Source organism: Dendrobates tinctorius, unplaced genomic scaffold (assembly GCF_039654945.1).
Source record: "Dendrobates tinctorius isolate UK_male_01 unplaced genomic scaffold, ASM3965494v1 ptg000086l, whole genome shotgun sequence".
Taxonomy (NCBI): Eukaryota; Metazoa; Chordata; class Amphibia; order Anura; family Dendrobatidae; genus Dendrobates; species Dendrobates tinctorius.
In genome coordinates, this window is record NW_027361754.1 from 29,913,910 (window position 1) to 29,929,819 (window position 15,910).

At 46.4% G+C, this 15,910-nt stretch overlaps 1 protein-coding gene across 3 annotated transcripts in view; it reads left to right on the top strand.

The window, feature by feature from the left end:
• The window catches only part of CD3E (CD3 epsilon subunit of T-cell receptor complex), an 80,628-nt gene extending 67,819 nt beyond the window's left edge, over positions 1-12,809 (top strand). For all 3 annotated transcript variants that reach the window (XM_073585261.1, XM_073585259.1, XM_073585260.1), the window contains exons 4-6: positions 4,336-4,497; positions 4,961-5,004; positions 12,442-12,809. In XM_073585261.1, the coding sequence (XP_073441362.1) occupies positions 4,336-4,497; positions 4,961-5,004; positions 12,442-12,498 (263 nt within the window). In that variant the 3' untranslated portion in view covers positions 12,499-12,809. The remainder of the gene's footprint in view (positions 1-4,335; positions 4,498-4,960; positions 5,005-12,441) is intronic.
• Positions 12,810-15,910: the final 3,101 nt, after the last annotated feature.

Below are 15,910 nucleotides of genomic sequence, written 5' to 3' on the forward strand. Positions count from 1 at the left end.
CACATTAGGCGCCAGATAGTTACATTGCTAATATCTCCGAAACTAAATAAAAAAACACAATACTTTTTCTTGCCCATTGCAGCCACTATTACATGGTGTGTCCACTTCAACGTGACAAATTTGGTGATAAGTTCTCGTTAATGGTTGCACATGTGAAAAATGACACAAGTGTTGTGGTCAGACGGAATTAGAATGCAACAGTCTTCTGCTTTAGATTTCCGTGGAGAGACACGCAAGCTTAACGGTTGCTCTTCCATCAAGGCGATTAGGCTTAATAGCAGGGCCGGTTTTAGGCAAAGTGGGGCCCTAGGCAAAGTTTAAAATGGGGCCCCAAATGCTAACATACTGCACATCACACAGAAGCATTTCGATTGTATTTACATGCACTGAGTTCAGGCCGCTAAATGATCGTCAAAATTGAAGTTGTTCAATGCTTGTTTCCCGGCCTCTTTCCACCATCTGAGAAAGAATGATGGGAACAGAACGATCACTAAGGGTGTGTGCACACGTTGCGGTTTTTGCTGCGGTTACGCCGCAGTTTCCATGCAGTTTACAGTACAATGTAAACCTATGGAAAACCAAATCCGCCGTGCACATGCTGCGGAAAATTCCGCGCCGATTTGCTGCGGTTTATTTTCCGCAGCATGTTACGTCTTTTTTGCGGGACCGCAGCTGCAGTGTATGTTCCGGGACATACAAATCAATCTCTCTCTCTCTCTCATTCACACTGCCAAACCGCACTAGAACCTGCATCAAATCCGCTGTACACATGCTAGGAATCCGCGGAAAAAAAGCATGTGTTTTACCCTGCAGTTTCTGCCAAGAGATATGGATTCTCTGCAGAAAAAGCCGCAGACTAATCCGCAACGTGTGCACACACCTTAAGGGTGGTTTCACATTAGCGTTTCGGGCCGCAGCATCGGCCTGCACACGGCCGCCGCTAAGCCCCGCCACCTGCCGCGCCTCCTCCGGTAGCTCTGCCTACGGGCGCATGACGCTGCATGCGTCCTGCGTCCCCTATCTTTAGCACTGGGGACGCAGGCCGTGCGCAGATATGCGTTTGGCGGCGCATGCGTCCTTTTGACGGTGCGCCGACCAGCGCCAAACGCAACCTGTTGCAATTTGGTGCGCTCGGCGCACCGTCAAAAGGACGCATGCACCGCCAAACACATACCTGCGCACAGCCTGCATCCCCAGTGCTAAAGATAGGGGATGCAGGACGCATGCAGCGTCATGCGCACATAGGCGGAGCTACCAGAGGAGGCGCGGCAGGTGGCGGGGCTTAGCGGCGGCCGTGTGCGTCCCCAGTGCTAAAGTGTCATGCGCCCGTAGGCGGAGCTACCAAAGGAGGTGCGGCAGAGAGCGGGGGGCTTAGCGGCCTGCAACGTTAATGTGAAACCACCCTAACAGATCACCATACAGTATCATGTTATCAGCAGGACATCTACAGTTTACACCCCATAGTCCTCCATATAATATAATCTGCCCCAAAGTCCTCCATATAGTATAATACACTCCTTATAGCTCTCCATATATTAAAATACACTGCTCAGTCCTCCATATAGTATACTACACTCCTCATAGCCCTCCATATATTAAAATACACTGCTCAGTCCTCCGTATAATACACTCCATATAGTATAATGCACCGCCATAGTCACCCATGTAGTACAAATCACTTCCCATAGCATAATGCACCCCATAGTTCTTCATATAATGTATTCCCCATAGTCCTCGATACAGCATAATGCAGCCCACATATAGTACAATGCAGCCACCCCACAGAGTATAATGCAGCCCCGCCATACAATATAATGTAACCCCCATAGAATATAATGCAGCCACTCCACAGAATATAATGTAACTCCCCATAGTATATAATGCAGTCCCACCCCCCATATAGTATAATGCAGCCCCTCCATAGAATATATGGCAACCCCCTCATGGGATATAATGAAGCCCCTTATATAGTATAATGTAGCCCCTCCATAGAATACAATGTAGCCCTCCTCATATAATAACTATAATACAGCGTCCCCCATAGAATATAATACAGCCCACCTCCCCATAGAATATAATGTAGCCCTTCATATTATTTAACACAACCTCCCCCTATAGAATATAGTGTAAAATGTACCCTACATGGTATATAACACACCGCATAGTATACAGCCCAGCCCACCATGGTATACAGCCCACCATGGTATACAGGCTGTATACCATGCTGGGCTGTATAATACAGCCCAGCATTGTATAATATAGCCCGCCCAGCATGGTATAATACAGCCCAGCATGGTATATATCCCCCCAGCATGGTATAATACAGCCCAGCATGATATATAGCACCCCAGAATGGAATAATACAGCCCAGTATGGTATAATACAGCCCAGCATGGTACTGTATATAGCACCCCCCCAGAATGGTGTAATACAGGCCAGCATGGTATAATACAGCCCAGCATGGTATATAGCACCCCAGAATGGAATAATACAGCCCAGTATGGTATAATACAGCCCTGCATGGTATATAGCCCCCCAAAATGGTATAATACAGCCCAGCATGGTATATAGCCCCCCCAGAATGGTATTATACAGCCCAGCATGGTATAATACAGCCCAGCAAGGTATATAGCCCCCCCAAAATGGTATAATACAGCCCAGCATGGTATATAGCCCCTCAGCACGGTATGATACAGCCCAGCACGGTATAATACAGCCCGGCACGGCATATAGCCCCCCAGCACGGTATGATACAGCCCAGCACGGTATATAGCACCCCCCAGAATGGTGTAATACAGGCCAGCATGGTATAATACAGCCTAGCATGGTATATATCCCCCCACAGAATGGTATAATACAGCCCAGCATGGTATATAGCCCCCCCAAAATGGTATAATACAGCCCAGGACGGTATAATACCGCCCAGCATGGTATATAGCCCCCCCAGCATAGTATAATACAGCCCTGCATGGTATATAGCCCCCCCAGAATGGTATAATGCAGCCCTGCATGGTATATAGCCCCCCAGAATGGTATAATACAGCCCAGCATGGTATAATATAGCCCAGCATTGTATATAGCCCCCCCAGCCTGGTATACTACAGCCCAGTATGGTATATAGCCCCCCCCAGCATGGTACAATACAGCCGAGCATGGTATATAGTCCCCCCAGAATGGTGTAATACAGCCCAGCATGGTATATAGCCCCCTCAGCATGGTATGATACAGCCGAGCATGGTATATAGTCCCCCCAGAATGGTGTAATACAGCCCAGCATGGTATATAGCCCCCCCCAAAATGGTATAATACAGCCCAGCATGGTATATAGCCCCCCAGAATGGTATAATACAGCCCAGCATTGTATATAGCCCCCCCCCAGCCTGGTATAATACAGCCCAGCATGGTATAAAGCCCCCCCAGCATGGTATAATACAGCCGAGCATGGTATATAGCCCCCCAGCATGGTATGATACAGTCGAGCATGGTATACATATAGTCCCCCCAGCATGGTATAATACAGCCCAGCATGGTATATGGCCCTCCCAGCATGGTATATAGCCCCCAGCATGGTATATAGCGCCCCCCCAGCATGGTATATAGTCCCCCCAAAGTGGCCCCACAGTCTAGTACTCGCACTGATTTAAAAAAAAAAAAACACTCCTCACCTTCTCATGCCTGCGCTGCTGGCTGCTCCTGTCTCCTCCTGCACACAGTGAGAGCGCGATGACGTCATTGCGCCCCCGCTGTGTCAGAGGCAGAGTGGGGAATGATGGGAGAGGGAGCGTCAGCTGGCGCTCTCTCCCCCATCACTGCCTCCTTCAGTGCGGCGGCGGGAGTCGGCGCTGGGGGCAGGCGGGCCCTCCTGCCTCACAGGGGCCCCATAGTGGCTGTGTGATGTGCCGCTGGCTGGGGGCCCCTGGAGGAGCGGGGGCCCTAAGCAGCTGCCTGGTCTGCCTGCCCATAACGCCGGCCCTGCTTAATAGTTACACCTCTGAAAAAGTACACGTGTGGGGAACACAGAGTCTTAAAATACAACAGTCCTTTGTTTCTCTCCTTGGAGACATTTAGCTTAATGGTTACACTTCCAACAGGGGCCACAGACATATTGGTTACACACCTGAAGAAGTGCACAAGTGTTATACTCATGGAGAGACACCAAGCCTCACCATGTAGTGGCTGAAATAACACAATGTAGCAGTTAGGGGGAAATTATACAAAATTACAAACATTTTAGCAACCAATTAACAACTGGAGAGCGGAGTCCCCTTGTCTTGCATTGTACAGTGCGATGTTCGTGTAGCCACATCTGAAGTCATGTTCTCCTCTCTGTTGCAGTATGTGAGACCTGCACGGAGGTCTCCTTTCCGATGGTGGCCTCTGTTGTGATCGCTGATTGCCTGATCACCATTGGAGTTTGTGTTTTTGTGTATATGTGCTGCAAGAAAAAACCTGGTCAGATCCGAGAAAATGGATTTGCAAAAGGAGCTCGCAAAAAAGGTACCCATTCTATAAGGCACAAAAGTAAATGTTTATGGATTTAAATAAGATCTTTCACTTGCTGTAAACAAGCGTTTTTTTAACCTAATGTAAATGCCGCTGCGATCCTGAATCCGGCGCTGTTTTCTTTTTGTTCCTATGCCTCTCCATTCCTGAGATATGGTCCCTTTTTCCCTATTGGCCTTTTTAGCCAAGTGGGCGTGATCCTCAAGAAGATACCCACAGAGAATAGTTGAGGACCACGCCCACTTGTTAAATAGACTAGATTTACAAAAGGGAAAGAAGGGGCCATATCTCAGGAATGGAGAGTCACAGGAACATAAGAAAAACATCGCCGGATTCAGGAGAACAGCGGCATTTACACTGGGTAACACATAAATCATATTTTTGGCAAGTTACAGGACATCTTTAATTTCTACATACAGAGCGTAAACACTATGATTTTTTACTTTTGCTCATACAGGCAACAAAGAACGTCCTCCCCCTGTTCCCAATCCTGATTACGAGGTAAATATAGAAGAACATGATGCAGCACATTGGGAATAGAAAAGACTGCGGCGGTTTTTATTTAATACTCCAATACCTAAAGTGTAGGGATTGACTACTGTTCCCTCTGATTTCCCCCACAAGTTCAGTGACACTCAGGCTCCCCGCCACTCTATCTCCATATAGTCTACCAGCCGCTTCTCAGTGACCCATTACACATGGCTATACCACGCCACAAAGACAAAATGTGGCCCGGAATAAAAAAAAGAGTTGGGCCCCTAATGCTGAATCTTCTATCATCAATACAGGAGTCATAATGTATCAATTTAGAAGGTGTTGATCTAGAGACATTTTTAGGGCGTTGAACAAATCAAGGGCTCATGCCTCAGTGACCCCTTACACACAAGACATAGAAACTGACCGGTGTGCGCATGACCTGAAGTGGGAAAATAGTTAATAACCACATTTGAAAAAACATTTTTTTTTTTTTTTTACTTAAATGCATATATTTGGGGCTCTACAGGCTTTGTTTCCCGCTATATCTAAGTTAAATGTGGTTTGTGGTCATAAATCAGCTGAGAGAAGCTCAAAATAAGACAGATAGTAGAGTTAGAAACTCTCCCATTGGACTGTCAGAGTGAGCTCACTGATGGATCCTCGGTTAACTCATTTTGCAACCAGCAATAGACGGTGGAACACACAGGCTGTAGATGGCAAACGGTGCAAAATGTAGCCAAAAATACATGCATTTTGGTAAGAAAAAAGTTGTCACCAAAGATGATAAAGTGTAGGAACATGCTAACAGCAATGAACATGTTCTCAAAACTCAGGAGCCCCATAGCAGGCGTGTGGTTTGCTTTTGTTAGAAGTACAGTGGGTACGGAAAGCAGGGCTGCCATTAGGAATTTTGGGGGCCCAATACTGGCAAAATTTTTGGGGCCCCCTTGAGGCTCCGCCCAGGCTCCACCCATCGAACTGTCCACAGTCCCACTGCTCTCTCTTGGAAAAACTCCACTTCTCACCAATCACACATTAACAGTTCCCATTACCAGATCACACATATAGCCAGCAGCTCTTGTTTTGGCCAAAAGATTTTTTGAAATCTGCCACCACAACAAGGTAGACTCTTTTGGCCAGGACCTACTCTACACTAACCTATTAAACATTTGTTAAAATATCCAATACAATTTAGGTATATTTTTTATTTATTTTTCAATATTTAAAATGACCAATAATATCACATCAAAAAGGGATAAATACCACCGCACCATGACCAGTCCACATATTACCACCACAGTGACAGAATAATAGCACATACAAGGGACAAATACCACAGCACCATGCCCAGACCACATATTACTACCACATAGTGACCGAATAATAGCACATACAAGGGACAAATACCACCGCACCATGCCCAGACCACATATTACTACCACATAGTGACCGAATAATAGCACATACAAAGGACAAATACCATCGCACCATGCCCAGACCACATATTACTACCACATAGTAACCGAATAATAGCACATACAAGGAACAAATACCACCGCACCATGCCCAGACCACATATTACTACCACATGGTGATTGAATACTACAATACTGATCATTAATAAAAAAAAACATAATACTATCACCATAAGTGCCATTATACACAGGAGATCTGTACTTAGTATGCAGTGTTCTGTGTACAGATAATACAGGGATCACCAGTGACATTATACACAGAAGCTCTGTATATAGTGCCAGTGTACAGGTAAGGCTACTTTCACACATCAGTTTTTTGCCGTCAGGCAGGATCCGGCTTTTTTTAGAAAAAACGGATCCGGCATAAATTTTGGAGATCTGTAGAAACGGATCCGTTTTTTTGCTGGATCCGTCTCTGTTCCTGGAGGCTGGCCAATTGGATCTGAGCATGCGCAGACTTAAAAAAACCGGATCCGGTGGCTGGATCCGTCTTTTTCTGGATCCGGCGCATTCCGGCGCCCATAGACTTTTATTGTAGCAAAAAGCTGGAAGCGCCGGATCCGGCGCTTCCGGCTTTTTCGCCGGAGACAAAAAACGTTACAGTAGACGTTTTTTCCAGACGCCGGAATGAGACAAGTTGCCGGATCCGGCAAAAAACGGATGAAACGCAATGCCATCCGGCACGATCCGGCGCTAATGCAAGTCAATGGGGAAAAACCGGATCCGGCATTGCATTTTGCCGGATCCGGTTTTACAAAAAAAAGCCGGATCGCGCCTGAAGGCAAAAAACTGATGTGTGAAAGAGGCCTAAGGCTAGTTTCACACTAGCGTTTAAACGACGCGCGCACGGCGCCGCTAAGCCACGCCCCCTGCCGGCTCCCTGCCCGCCCCTTCCTGTTATCGCCTCCTCCGAGCGCAGAGGGCTGCATGCGTTATGCGCACCCTATCTTTAGCATAGGGTGCGCAGGCCGTGCGCAACTATGAATATAGCGTGCGCTGCGCATTTTTGGAGGTGCGCCGTGCGCGCCGAACGCAGCATGTTGCATTTTGGCGCGCACGGCGCACATTCAAAAATGCGCAGCGCACGCTATATTCATAGTTGCGCACGGCCTGCGCACCCTATGCTAAAGATAGGGTGCGCATAACGCATGCAGCCCTCTGCGCTCGGAGGAGGCGATAACAGGAAGGGGCGGGCAGGGAGCCGGCAGGGGGCGTGGCTTAGCGGCGCCGTGCGCGCGTCGTTTAAACGCTAGTGTGAAACTAGCCTTATACAGTGATCACCAGTGACATTATGCACCGGACCGCTGTATGTAGTGCCAGTGTACGGGTAATACAGTGATCACTGGTGACATTGTACAAAGGCACTCTGTATATAGTGTATAGAGTCAGTGTACAGGTAGCACACTGACTCACCAGTGACGTCTATAGGTGAAGTCCTTCAGCTTCGCTTTTCATATTTTATCCAGCACAGACCGCCATCACGTCTTCCAGCCAGGGCTCGTCTCTGCAGGAAATAACACAGTTATCTAGAGCTCCACTTGTAGAACACATTACTTATTTTTTTCCCAACTTGTACAATACACCAGATGAAGAAAAAAAGGCGACAGAGTGTCGCTCTGCACAGTAACAGGATTTCCCCTCCATTTAAAACAGTATTCTCAAAAAAAAAAAAATAAAATAAATACATCACTGCAGTAATAATATCCCTTAATTAGCCCCTATGGTAATAATATCCCAATCAATCAATCAATCAATCAAATTTATTATCGCCAAGTACATATTACATATATACAAGGAATTCTTTGTGGCAAAGAGGCAACATAATATATAACAACAGATACAACAAGTAACATCTAACAAGACAGATACAGTATATAGTCTACACATGACGATTTAATTGTTGAACAGAGAGTGGATAGAAGCTGTTCATATGGTGGTTGGTGCTGCATTTGGGGACTCTGAAGCGACGTCCTGAAGGGAGTAGTTGGAATGAGGAGTGTCCCGGGTGAGAGGGATCGGATGAAATTTTCAATGCGTGGGATCGAATACTCTTATCATAAAGATCCTGGATTTTAGGCAGGGGGGAGCATATAATTCTCTCTGCTGTTCTGAAAGTCCTTTGTAAGCGGAGTTTGTCATGCGCAGTGGCTCCCCCATACCAGACTATCAGAGAGGAACAAATCACAGATCTGATGACAGCATTAAAGAATAAGATCAGCAGATTCTTAGACAAACCATATCTTTTCAGCTGACGCAGGAAGAACATCCTCTGTTGTGCTTTTCTTATAACAGCATCCACGTTTTTCCCCCATTTAAGAGCATGAGAGATGATAACACCAAGGAATTTGGTCTCTGTGACCCTAAGAACCACTTCGTCATGGATGTAGATTGGAAGTATCTCATGTTGATCTTTCCTAAAATCCACAACCATCTCAGCAGTTTTTTTAGTGTTGAGTACAAGATTATTGGCTTTACACCAGTCACATATTCTTTCCACCTCACTCCGATACAAGTCTTCAGCATTTCCCCTGATGAGACCAATCAGTGTCATATCATCGGCAAATTTCAAGATTTTTACTGAGTCTGCTGAAGAGATGCAATCATTCGTATAGAGAGAAAACAGTAACGGGGACAAAACACACCCCTGAGGTGCCCCGATGTTTGTGACCAAGGTGTCCGAAGTGAATGGTCCAACTTTTACACTCTGTATCCTGGCTGTCAGGAAGTTATCCCCCATCCTGACCCCCGTTTGTCTCATTGCTGGCTCCAGCCATATGTTCTCCCATCCCACCCTCATGAGTATCCATTCTGCCCCATATGATCTCCCGCTCCTGCCCCATCTGTCTACATCGTATCCATCCTACCCCATGATCCTGCACCATGTGTCTCGCATTCTGCCCCCTCCTGTGTCTCACATTCTGCCCTCTCCTGTGTCTCACAGTCACATTCTGCCCCCTCCTGTGTCTTACTGTCACATTCTGCCCCCTCCTGTGTCTTACTGTCACATTCTGCCCCCTCCTGTGTCTCACTGTCACATTCTGCCCCTGTGTCCATTCTGCCCCTCCTGTCTTACCACCACATTCTTCCCCCGTGCCTCACATTCTGCCCCTTCCTGTGTCTCACTGTCACATTCTTCCCCCTCCTGTGTCTCACTGTCAAATTCTTCCCCATGTCCATTCTGCCCCCTCCTTTGTCTCACTGTCACATTCTGCCCTCATATCCATTTTGCCCCCATGTCTCACATTCTGCCCCCGTGTCTCACATTCTGCCCCTGTGTCTCACATTCTGCTCCCATGTCCATTCTGCGCCATGTCCATTCTGCCCCTGTGTCTCACATTCTGCCCCCATGTCCATTCTGCCCCTGTGTCTCACATTCTGCCCCATGTCCATTCTGCCCCCATGTCTGGCATTCTGCCCCCAGGTCTGGCATTCTGCCCCCAGGTATGGCATTCTGCCCTTGTGTCTCACATTCTGCCCCCGTGTCTCGCATTCTGCCCCCATGTCTCACATTCTGCCCCCGTGTCTCGCATTCTGCCCCCATGTCTCGCATTCTGCCCCCATGTCTCACATTCTGTCCCCATGTCTCAGTCTGCTCCGTGGCCCCCGGATTGCCGCTTTCAATAAAAATAAAAAAAAACAAAAACAAGTTCTCCTTACCAGCGATGTGCGCGCTACGGGTGGCGTCAGCTGCCTGCCTCCGATTGAACTGACGCAGCGCCGCTAAGGGCCCAGTTTAGCCTGCCGCTAGGGCCCGGAGAGCAGGTGAGACGGGGCCCGATGCGGGCCCCCTCTGCCCACCGGTCCCCATATGCCAGTCAGGTCAGTAATGCCCTGCTGGCAGCCCTGACAGAAAGTATTCAGACCCCTTTAAATTTTTCACTCTTTGTTTCATTGCAGCCATTTGGTAAATTCAAAAAGTTCATTTTTTTTTCATTAATGTACACTCTGCACCCCATCTTGACTGAAAAAAACAGAAATGTAGAAATTTGTGCAAATTTATTAAAAAAGAAAAACTGAAAAATATCACATGGATAATGTGTGCAAAATTGTAAAGCGCTGCGGAATATGTTAGCGCTATGTAAAAAATAAAGATTATTATTATAAAATAAAGATTACATGGTCATAAGTATTCAGACACTTTGCTCAGTATTGAGTAGAAGCACCCTTTTGAGCTAGTAAAACAAGTTTTTCACGCCTGGATTTGGGGATCCTCTGCCATTCTTCCTTGCAGATCCTCTCCAGTTCCATCAGGTTGGATGGTGAATGTTGGTGGACAGGTCTCTCCAGAGATGTTCACTTGGGTTTAGGTCAGGTCTCTGGCTGGGCCAGTCAAGAATGGTCACAGAGTTGTTCTGAAGCCACTTCTTTGTTATTTTAACTGTGTGCTTAGAGTCATTGTCTTGTTGGAAGGTGAACCTTCGGCTAAGTCTGAGGTCCAGAGCACTCTGGAAGAGGTTTTCATCCAGGATATCTCCATACTTGGCCGCATTCATGTTCCCTTTAATTACAACCAGTTGTCCTGTCCCTTCAGCTGAAAAACACCCCCATAGCATGATGCTGCCACCACTATGTTTCACTGTTGGGATTGTATTGGGCAGGTGATGAGCAGTGTCTGGTTTTCTCCACACATACCGCTTAGAATTATCACCAAAAAGTTCTATCTTCGTCTCATCAGACCAGAGAATCTTATTTCTCATAGTCTGGGAGTCCTTCATGTGTTTTTTAGCAAACTCTATGTGGGCTTTCATATGTCTGGCACTGAGGAGAGGCTTCCGTCGGGCCACTCTGCCATAAAGACCCGACTGGTGGAGGGCTGCAGTGATAATTGACTTTGTGGAACTTTCTCCAATCTCCCTACTGCATCTGTGGAGCTCAGCCACAGTAATCTTGGGGTTCTTCTTTACCTCTCTCACAAGGCTATTCTCCAACGATTGCTCAGTTTGGCTGGATGGCCAGGTCTAGGAAGACTTCTGGTGGTACCAAACTTCTTCCATTTAAGGATTATGGAGGCCACTGTGCTCTTAGGAACCTTGAGTACTGCAGAAATTCTTTTGTAACCTTGGCCAGATCTGTGCCTTGCCACAATTCTGTCTCTGAGCTCCTTGGCCAGTTTCTTTGACCTCATGATTCTCATTTGGTCTGACATGCACTGTGAGCTGTGAGGTCTTATATAGACAAGTGTGTGCCTTTACAAATCAAGTCCTATCAGTTTAATTAAACACAGCTGGACTCCAATGAAGGAGTAGAACCATCTCAAGGAGGATCACAAGGAAATGGACAGCATGTGACTTAAATATGAGTGTCTGAGCAAAGGATCTGAATACTTATGACCACGTAATATTTCAGTTTTTCTTTTTTAATAAATTTGCAAAAATGTCTACATTTCTGTTTTTTTTTCCCACTAAAGATGTTGTGCAGAGTGTATGTTAATGAGAAAAAAATGAACTTTTTTGAATTTACCCCATGGCTGCAATGAAACAGAGTGAAAAATTTAAAAGGATCTGAATACTTTCCGTACCCTCTGTATTACACTTGCAGTGTTGCTATTGGTGATGGGGGTAATGACCCTCTCTTTTCCTGACATCAAACATTACCCTTTTATAGACTCCCCCCTCTCCTCTCATACCAGCACCAGCCCCGTCCTGTACTGTCACTGGGCACCTCCTACTACGAGCTGGCCACCAAGAATCTCAGACAGGGCATTGTGGCACCTCCATGTACAGCTAGCCTTCCATACAGACACCTGCAGAAAAAAAAGAGAAGGCACCACATAACTCATAATGGCAAAAGTAAGAATAAACTTTCTTAAAGTCACATACACACAGTTTTACGTGAGGGGTAGATTTTGAGGATTACCACTTTTGGCCACTTTGGCCTTGTTGGCTTCTGACTCATCTAACATTTTTCACCCCTCCAAAAGGACTAGAATGGCTGAACTGTTTATTTCGAGTTAATAAACGCTCTTTTTTCTCATTTATTGTTGCAGCCAATCCAGAAAAAAAGGCAAGACTTATACGATGGATTGAATCAAAACTCAAGATGATTTTGTCAGCGCGCTCGTACTTCAGCATTTCTTATTTTTTTTCACGTCTTATGTGTGTGAATTTAATTTTTGTACATCCCATTCTTCCATGTTGAAACACATTATTTTGGAAAAGTTTAATCGTTAAAACAAAACTGTGGGAAAATTGCACATAAAAATGTAACTTTATATGGAAACCGCATGTATGTTTAATAACTGTTCAAGGAAAATTATGTGAACTGCTGTCATATAAAACACCTGGAGGACGGAGGCGAAAAATGAAATTTGTTGTAATGAAAAATCAAAATAAACTGAAACTGGTATAAAAATTGTTCACTTGTCATTGTGTTTTTGTTTATTTTTTTACAAGACTTATCAAATCTCTCTTATGAAAACTTGTTCCTGTTATCTCCTGCATATAGAGGTGTTACTAGTCACTGTACAAGAGGAGGTGAGCTGTGATATCACGTATTGTGAATGGTGGATCCTGTGTTATCTCCTGCATATAGAAGTGTTATCAGTCATTGCACAGGAGGAGGAGGTGAGCTGTGACATCACCTATTGTGGATCCTGTGTTATCTACTGTATATATAGGAGTTATCAGTCATCATACAGGATGAGGAGGTGAGCTGTGACATCACCTATTGTGAATAGTGGATCCTGTGTTATCTACTGTATATAGAGGTGTTATCAGTCATCGTACAGGAGGAGGTGTGCTGTGACATCACCTATTGTGAATGGTGGATCCTGTGTTATCAGTCCATTTCTTGAAGAGAGATAAAGCTGACAAAACATCACAGGTACCATAGAAGCCTCCCGAAATCTCTCGGACAGCGACAATCGAGGAAAGTCGTTAGCATGGTGCCAAGATGCATTATCACCAGAATGAGCTTCAGCATCCAGACCCTCATTCAGGGGCGGGAAAGAAGTGTGTAAAAGAGGCATGGCCTCTGTAAAAACTTCTAGTCATAAAAAATATTTAGGCGTTTTTATCATGGCAGCAGTAAATTTACTTTCAGAGATTAGAAAAATAGGCCTATATTTTATGCAGAACACTGTCTCTCTTGTCCATTGGCTGTGTCAGGTACTGCAAGGCTCCGGTGTATTGTAATATAGAATCTCCTTCTATTTCCAAAATATTCTGTATAAGTTCAAATGGTTGTAACCCTAGTACCGTCCATTCCTCAATGTTGCAGTGCCGACCTCTGCTTTGTGCAGCTCCATAAGAAGCACTTAAAATTTCTGGCAGATTGTAGAGTGGCACAGTCACATTTTTTTCTCTAAAGAACATTTATGAAAAATGTATTTTTATTGGAGAATTTTTACAGTTGCTTCCCTTTAAAATACCAAATATTATATTCCATTAGCAGCCAGCACAAAGGTCTACATTTCTCAAAGGGTAAGCTACCACAAAGGCGTTAAATACCTAGCTTGCCGTGGTCCTGTGCCGTCTGCCTGCGCAGGTGCCAACAGCAGATGGAGCGGCGCTGATGTAACATGTCAGTCAGAAAATACCTATTTACCAATACATTGTTGTCTGACCCTTAGATTGATGCTTCACCCTTGTACTTAGTTAATCCTTTCCTTGGCATGCTGGTTTTGTCTCGGGTTCCATCCCACTGGTTTTGACCCCGGCTGTCCACCTGACCCTATTCCTTTCTGTTTTTCTCTTTTTGCTTACAGTCTTATCCCTCTTGCACTAACTTTGGCTATCCTCCTGACCTCACTCCTGCTTACTGGTTTTGTCTCCAGTACTGTCCTCCTGTTTCTGACCCGTTATCTTCCTGAGGCTGGGATCACACATGCGAGGAATACGGTCTCTAGTACCCAGCACTGCCGCTGGCACTTGGGAGCGGAGCGTGCGGCCGAATAGCAATACATGCAGCCACACGCTCCGCTCCTGAGTGCCGGCGGCAGTGCCTGGTATTAACTTACGAGACTCGGCCGTATTCCTCGCAAGTGTGATCCCGGCCTGATTTTGTTTCTGGTTCTGGGCCTGTGGGTTTGCCCTCGGCTATCGTCCTAAGCTAGGACCCCAACTATCCTCCTGAACATGCTCCGTCATACTGGTTTTGTGTCTGGTACCTTCCTCCTGATTCTGATCCCCAGCGTTCCTCCTGACCTCGTTCCTTTCTAATGATTTTTGTCTTTGTTCTGTCCCTCTGAATTTGACACCGGCTATCCTTCTGACCTTGTTCCCGCCTGTTGGTTTTGTTCTTTTACCCATTTTCTAATTTCTGACCCCAACTATCCTCCTTGACCTCATTCCTGCCTGCTGGTTTTGACTCTGGTGCTGTCCTCCAATTCCTGATCCCACCTATCCTCCTGACCTCATTCCTGCCTGCTGGTTTTGTCTCTGGTACTGTCCTCTCGGTTCTGACACCAACTATCCTCCTGACCTCGTTCCTGTGTAGGGAAGGTGACCTGACGGACGGACGGACTTGTCAGAATAGAGAAGGAAAGGTTTGCACAGGTTAGACAGGTGTCAGTTACTACAGTGGGGAAACAGCTAGGAAAGTGTAGTGGACGTGCAGTACCTTGGGTTGACCCTTAGAGGGCAGGGAGGAGTGTGAGCAAAGGACTTGACATCAGCTTAGGGCTTAGGAAACCGTTGATCATGGGGGGCGGAGTTACAGGGAACCGGGAATGATATAAATACTGAGGGAGGGTTCCAGAAAGTTCCAGTCCCCAGGGGGAGCTCGAGTGACAGGAGGACTACGACAGTTTGTGCACTCTGAGGAAAACCAAACCAGGGGGACTGAGGAGAGAGTACGTCAGGGGGGTGGTCCTGACAGGAAAATACCGCAGTATAGACGAGGCACCGAGGTAACGCATACCGTATTGAGAGGGAGACGACTGTTCAGTAGAAGTACTGTTGGTTTACGGGCCTAAGGCGGCCACAGTGACGGATCTGACAGGAGCGTCAACAAGTGAAGAGTGGCCGGTATGTATATGTACGTCCCCGGTGTAAAGTACGGTGTGCAAGAAGCGGCTCTGGAAACGGGGAGCCGATAAGCGAAGTGAAGTCTAATGAAGTAAAGTGTATTGAAGTGCGGTGTACTGCAGAGGCCGTCAAGTGGACGGCGAAGAGAATAAAACTTGGACCTGTTGTACCCGATATTTGCCTCCATCGTGTCTCTGTTACATCTCTGCGCGGTAAGAGAGGGACCACCCCCCCAGCTCGGCCCACCGACCCTACACCTGCATGCTGGTTTTCACTCTGGTATTGTCCTCCCATTTCTGATCCTGCCTATCCTCCTGACCTCGTTCCTGTCTGCTGGTGTTTACTCTGGTACTATCCTCCCATTCCTCATCCCGACTATCCTCGTGACCTCATTCCTGCCTGCTGGTTTTGCCTCTGGTACCGTCCTCCCATTTCTGATCACGGCTACCCTACTGATCTCGCTCCTGCCTGCTGGTTATGCCTCTGGTA